The sequence below is a fragment of the Arachis ipaensis genome, chromosome B02, assembly GCF_000816755.2.
Source record: "Arachis ipaensis cultivar K30076 chromosome B02, Araip1.1, whole genome shotgun sequence".
NCBI classification, from domain to species: domain Eukaryota; kingdom Viridiplantae; phylum Streptophyta; class Magnoliopsida; order Fabales; family Fabaceae; genus Arachis; species Arachis ipaensis.
Genome location: NC_029786.2, coordinates 88,184,269 through 88,191,749, shown reverse-complemented (window position 1 = coordinate 88,191,749; position 7,481 = coordinate 88,184,269). Strand labels below are relative to the sequence as shown.

General features: G+C 35.9%; 1 protein-coding gene across 1 annotated transcript in view; it reads right to left on the bottom strand.

Annotated features, from left to right (window-relative positions):
• LOC107625624 (putative disease resistance RPP13-like protein 3) overlaps window positions 3,975-7,481 on the bottom strand; it is a 4,431-nt gene continuing 924 nt past the window's right edge. Inside the window, exon 2 of the mRNA XM_016328307.2 lies at window positions 3,975-6,714. Within this exon, the coding sequence (XP_016183793.1) occupies window positions 3,987-6,714 (2,728 nt within the window). The 3' untranslated portion in view covers window positions 3,975-3,986. The remainder of the gene's footprint in view (window positions 6,715-7,481) is intronic.

Sequence of the window (7,481 nt, the reverse complement as noted above, 5' to 3'; positions counted from 1 at the left end):
AATGCCCAATCTGCTCAGGCGATCCTTAGTATTAACTCGGTCTACAAGCACAAACCAAGTAAACAACTCTACCCGAGGAAGAACAAGTCCTTTCCAGATTTTATTTGTGAACTTTATAGCTAAGGATATCATCTGTCAGAGTCTGTACCTGCAAAGCCTGCACAAATGAGTTAGTAGTATAAATGCCTTCCTTATCAAATTTCCATACCACTCTATCTTGTGCGCCTGCTATCAATCTCACAGCTTGTAAGATATCAAACATTTGGTTCAAACTGTCGGTCTCCCATTGGCGAAGTTTCCTCCTCCATTGGAAGTTCCATACCCGCTCTATCCCATCCCAAAACCCACAGTCCCCAATCACGGATCTTTTATTATCTGAAATCAAGTAGAGTCTCGGAAAAGAATCTTTCAGCTTCTTCGACTGTATCTATGTATCTTTCCAAAATCTGGTTGATCTACCATCTCCTACTTCCATAGCCAACCCGTCAATCATCTTTGTCTGATATGTTGCTCTTTTATTTGCAAGTGACATATATCTCTCCACATACTCCCTTTTGCTGGTATATCTTGAGTAGACAGTAACTGCCCAGGGTTCAGATTATTGCAGGAGCACACTACCTTCTTCCATAGAGGGCACTCTTCCTTAGAGAATCTCCACCACCACTTAAGCAATAGTGCGGCATTACGAATCATCTCATCTCCCACATCTAGTCCTCCTAATTTTTTCGGTGCCTGTATCATTCCTCATTTTACAAGAGGCAGTCCAGGTCGTCCATCGTCCTTCTCCCAAAAAAACCTCATTTGCAATGAAATTATTTTTTTGGGCCACCGTAACTGGCATTTTATACAAACTCAAATAGTAAGTAGGCGGACTATTAATCATGGATTTGATAAGCACCAAGTTTCCTATTTTACTAAGTACCTTTGCTTTCCATAGACTTAATTTCTCCTCTACCTTATCAATTACTGGCTTCCATGTTTTTATTAGCTTCGGGTTTGCTCCCAGATTAATTCCCAAATACTTTACCGGTAGATTCGCCGCTTGGCATCCTAATAATCGGCACATCTGACCAACCCACTCTTGACTGCAATTTACCGATATCAAGCTAGACCTATCGAAGTTAATGCTCAACCCAGACATGACTTCAAAGCATCTCAGCAGTCTCTTGTAGTTTCTCACTGTCTCCTCCTCTGGTGGACAGAACAATATAGTGTCATCAGCAAATTGGAGGTGTGATAACTCTATATTATCCCTACCAACTAAGAGAGGAGATATTCTTCTATTTCTTACTGCCTCCCCGATCATCCTATTCAACACATCTACAACTAGGATGAATAGAAATGGTGATAACGGGTCACCTTGCCGAAACTCTCTTTCCATCTTGAACGGTTTCGATGGTGCTCCATTAATCATTATGGATATAGAAGGTGATCTCATGCATTTTGCAATCCATACCCTCCATCTTCTTCTGAACCCCATCTTTTCCAGCACAATATCAATAAAATTCTATTTGACTCTATCATAAATTTTTTGGAAGTCCAATTTGATGATTGCTGATGCCTTCTTCTTTAGTTTTAGCCATTATACAACTTCACATGCTATTAACTCTCCATCATGTATCCTCCTTCCCTTGACAAATGCACTCTGTGATTCTCCAACTAGCCCTGGCATTACGCTCCTCATTCTTCTTGTCAACACCTTTGATATGACCTTATAAACACATCCAACCATACTGATCGGTCTAAGATCATTTATCTCATTTGCGCCCACAAACTTCGGAGCCAGCGCTACCCAAGTAACATTGGAATCTGCTGGTAGTCTCGCCGTCTCAAAGAAGCTCATCACAACTTTAGTAAATTCCACTCCAATCTCCTCCCAACATCTTTTTATAAAATTCATGTTATATCCATCACTACCCGAGGCCTTAGATGATTCGCAGTCCCACATTGCCTCCTTTACTTCCTCCTCCGTTGGTAACACCTCTAGTACTTGAGCTTCCTCTATCTCCAAACGATTAACTAAACCATCTCGAAAGCTAATATTTGGCGACTCGTCTTGGTGGTATAGGTTCCTGTAGAAATCTCTGGTGGCAACCTTAATTCTTGCATGATTCCTTACCAACCTTTCATTAATCACTAAGGACTCAATCTAGTTATTCCTTCTTCTTGCTGACGCAATATTGTGGAAGTATCTGGTATTCCTGTCCATCTCCTTGGCATGTCGAGATCTAGACATTTGCTTCCAGTGGATATCTTGTCTCTCATACCATACCTCACAACATCTTACCAACGCCTTTCTTCTTGCTTCTATTGTGCCATCATATACTCCGTTACTAACCATATCATCTACTTTCTTGATCTCGTCCTCAAACTTTTGTATTTTCTCATGTATATTATTCTCAAAGTGCTGCTTGTGCCATCTACCCAGTGGTTTTGCCAATGCCTTCAGTTTATCCAGAAACTGTACAAAATTTCAAATTCTAGCAATCAATTATCAACACTCCAAAATCAAATGAAAAACTTTTATATTAGTAATTGTTGGTCGATTGATTTCACTTACACATTGAAATCGAATGCTATTGACTTTTCAATATGCAAATTATTTGTGTCAAATTTAATGGTGAGATAATATTGAGTCTGCTTAAAATTTTTTTAGAATTAAAATAAAACATTTAAAAATTTTTGGTATTAAAATAGGATGTTTATAATATTATGGACTAAATTATGATTCAACCTAAACATAATACTTTATCCATAATCGAATAAATCGATAACCAATACTCTAATTGGGTTAATTACTAGTTTCATTCTTATAACTATGGTCATATAAAAAAGGACTATGTTTCATATAACAACCNNCATATATTTTTTTAACTATTTTAAGTTAATTATAAGCAATTTGCTATTTCAACTAATTTAACTTTTGTTATTTTGATACAAATTTAATAAATGATTGAATAATCAAAATACAGTTAGTTTGTTCTTTTTGTTACTCCATCTATTATTTATGTTTGATTGAAATGCGAATATATTTTCAATAAAATTCTGTGATTATACTTTTTTGAATCAAGTCTAATTAAATTCGCTTATTGTACAGGCGTGTTTTTAATAATGTTATCGTCATTGCCGGCAACGTTTTTCTTCTCATCTTCTTTCTTTTTTCTCTCATTTTTTTATTATTATCGTCATTGTTGTCGTCATCTTTATCTTATTCTTCTTCTTCTATATATGTTCAAAAAATTAGAGTACATAAATTTTGAATCACAACACATAAATTTTGGTACACAGTACATAATTTTTAATGCACAGTATAAAATTATTTGAAAGACTATATGTTTAAAACATTGACATCCAACTAACAAAATATGCATAACATATAAATTTTGGTGCATGCACATTACAGAAATTTTTAAAAAACTACATGTTTAAGACATTGACACCCAACTAACAATATACACAAACACATAATTTTGGTGCAAGCATGACATAGAAATTATTATGAATAGCATAGAAATTTTTGAAGAACCATATGTTTAAAACATTGTTTCACTCAACCAACAAAATATATTTGCAGCAAAAATTTATCTGCTATATACAAAAATTTTTGCTATATCAAAAAGTTTGTACCATATGCAAAATTTTCTACACTATACCAATAAGTTCCTGTACTCTCTAACAAAAATTCTTGTGCTGAATAAGCGTGGAAAAAGAGAAGCGTGATGCATGCGTGTTTTTTTTTATTAAATTTATATTAATTTAATTGGATTTTATTACAAAAACGTCTGTACTCGTAACTTCATGTTGGTTATATTATCTGTACAGACCAATAAACTTACCAGATTTTAGTATATTGAAAATAATAATGAAAATATAAAAAAGGCCATGCAAATATAAATGCAGGTGCGAAATCTGCTAGTCTCAATGTTAGGGTAATGCTAAAACAAAGGAAAAAAAAAAAAAAAAAGAAAAAGGAATGAATATAATGGTTATTTTGAATTATGAATCACAAATTTGCAATCTGCCATAAGCCCCATTTGGAGGGTGGTTTTCAATTCATGAGATGGATCAACAACGTGCACTTGTTTAAGGAAGATGCAATTATGGATGACTAATCGTCGAAGCTGAGGCATTGCACCTTTCTCTAATCTCCACCTCTTGATATATACCTCATTCATAAGAAACATTTGAAGCTGTGGAAACTGTGTGGTGCCACAATTAAGAGAATCTGGCAAGATACCATCTATTAATTTCAAAACTTGGAGGTTAGCAAGATGTGCTAGAGCATTTATAATGTTGTGGTTCTCATCAACAAATAATTTTAGGGTAACCTTGGTAAGATTTGATGGAAAAGCAGCCGCATGTAAATAGTTTGAATCAATACATTCTACATGCAGCGTAGAGAGGTTGCTTAGGCAGAGCAGGCTCAAAAAATATTCATGTGGTGTATACTCCTGATTCAACCGCAAACCTAACTTCTTCAATTTAGGTAGCCAACCATTTTTTAGTGCTAATGTTAATTGCTGATCAAGAACCACTTCACAAAGAGTTTGGAGATTCAACGATGATGTTTTGGCGCCGTTTGATGGTAGCTCAACGGTCAATAACATGTAAACATGTCTCAGCCTCTTGAGATTCCAAATTCGATTAGAGGTTGTGTGTGTGTCCAAATCCCTTAGATCTAGTGTTTCTAAATTACAAAGGCTCCATATACAATCTGGAATGTCTATAGCTTCATAATAACAAGAAGTACTTCGTTCTATTCTCAAGTATTTTAGGTTGATCATTACCTTCAAATCACTCGGTGTTGATTTTGTGAATACTCCTTTTGCTAAATGTAGCACATGAATTGATTGGAAGTTCTTTAGATTATCATCTATGTGCTCATTTGTAGCAAAGATAAACAAGGATGTGCATGATTCATCGCATTGCATAGAAGAAATATTATAAGTAGATTGTGCTTTACCGAGTAGAGACAACCTTCGAGGATTTCTCAAGGAATGAATGTTGGACTCTGTACAAATCTCTAGAAACTTGTCAACTTTGCTAGTTGATATGCAAAAGTCATGTAATAGATCATGGATTTGACAATATTTGACACCACCGTCACTCCTTCTCTTTGTCACTTGTACCAAGCAACGATCCACCAGCTCATCTAAGTATTCATCGCCGATGTCTTCTGGTTGCGGCGCATATGGTATTCCACATTCTTCTTGTCGAACGAATCCTTCGGCCATCCATAATTGGACCAATTTCCTTGCGGAGATCGTATAATCCTCAGGAAAGAGCCCAAAATACAGAAAACATGGCTTCAATCTTGCAGGCAAATCATCGAAGCTGAGCTTCAATGCATCCTTGACTTTGGAATTATCTTGAGCAAGATGCCAATTCACATGTCCTTTGATTCGCAACCACTCTCTTTGTGACCTTTTCTTCTTAGAAACAAGTCCTGCTAAAGTGATTATAGCAATTGGTAAACCTCCACAATTTTCAACCATTGACTTACCAATAGACTCTAGATCGGAAGGGCATTCTCCACCCCAAAACACTTTCTTACAGAACAGTTCCCAACTTTCTTCGTTATTTAGAAATGGAAGGTAATGGGGAGGCACTGGGCTTGTGTAGTTTGCCACCTCATTATTACGACTAGTTATAAGTATTCTGCTACCAGTCTTGCCACTTGGAAGGGCACGTTTTATGTCATCCCACACAAGAGGATCCCAAAGGTCATCAAGAACTACCAAATACTTTTGCTTCTTTAAGTATTCTCTCAATTCATCCCTTATTTCCTCCTCACTTGAGTTTTTAAATTCAAACATGGGTTTCTTCACTTTCTTCAGACAACGTAGAAGGCTCAACAAAACTTCCCTTGCTACATAGCTTTTAGAAACAGTGCTCCACGCGCGGCAAGAGAACAACTTCTTGACCTCAGAGCCGTTATAAATCTTTCTAGCAATGGTCGTCTTACCCAAACCACCCATACCAATTATGGAAACAACATTAGTAGGTAGATAATTTTCCTTAAGCTGATTAATTATAGTGCTCACGTTATTCTGAAAGCCTATTATTACATCCCCTTCCTCTGTGTCCCTTTGTCTATGATTTGGTTTAGCTAGTTCCATGCTTTCGAATTCACCTGTACCAATGCGGTATTTCTTAATCTCAACACCATTCAACTCGTGCTTATTGACCAATTTTTCATCTCTTGTTGTGACAATTATCCTACTCCCAAGACCAAACCAGTCACCTCCTCCTACCAATGCATGTAGTTGCTGCACATTATCAACATCATCTAGAACTAGAAGAACTCTTTTATGGCCCAACTTTTGTTTAATTTCAGCGGATCCTTTAAATGTGCTACCTATCATGATTGTTGCTTCCTCATCCATCTCAATTAAAATTGTTTTTTGGAGATCTTCTAAACCACTAACACTTTCCTTTGATTTTTCACCGACATTGGCAAGAAAACTAGCAGCTTCAAATTGATGCATGATTTTGTTATATAGCTCCACAATAAATCTTGTTTTACTCATTGTTTCACCATCTCCATAAATAATTCCCAACATGCAAAGAGTATCACTAGATTCAACGTCTAAAAGTGATTTCACATCTTCTAATTGAGAATCAAATTCAACATGGTTTTGGAAAAGGAGAGGTTGTGGAGGAAGGTTTCGTAACACCTCTTCAACAATTTTGTCAATAATGTTACTTTCATACCTACCAAAGGACATGCTCCTTATAGTTAGTATATATACAGTACTTTTTTCATTATATGTAATGCTAAATAGAATAAAACTGTCACATCTTTAAAATCTTACAATACAATGATAATAAGAAAAGAGATCCAAGATATACATAACAAAAACCTCCAATGTATTTTTTATGTCTATATCTGCTATGTATATCATATAATAAAAGTAGCTACAACTTATTTATAGGTGTTAAGCAAATAAAAAATCAGAAATTTAAATTCAAATATAAATACTAATCTATCTAATATATAAACACAAAGATAAAAAAGGAAAATAAAAGGGTAAAATAACGAGTTTGATGATGTGGAGGATATTCAGATTGGAGTAGAGAGGTGCTCCAAGAGTTTTGATAGGACGACTTTTTGTGGATAGATCATTCACGGGAGGAACAATGGAGGCTGCACTGCAAGCGATTTGGAGACAGCCGGATGGATCCAAAGTTGTTGATTATGGCGGGAATATTTTCCAATTCTTCTTTGAGGATGAAAAAGATGTGATCAGAATTGAGAAAGGCGTTCCTTGGTTATTCAAGAATTATATTCTTAATTTAAAGAGAGGGAGGGAGGACGAACTTATAGAAGAGGCTAACTTTACCCATGTGCCAATATGGATCCACTACAAAACGAAAGAGCTAGGCTGGAAATTGGAAGCGCATTTGGGGAGGTGCTGGAGGTAGATATTTTTCAGGTTCGGGACAAGGAAAACAGAATTGTCAAAGTTCAAGTTAGCCTT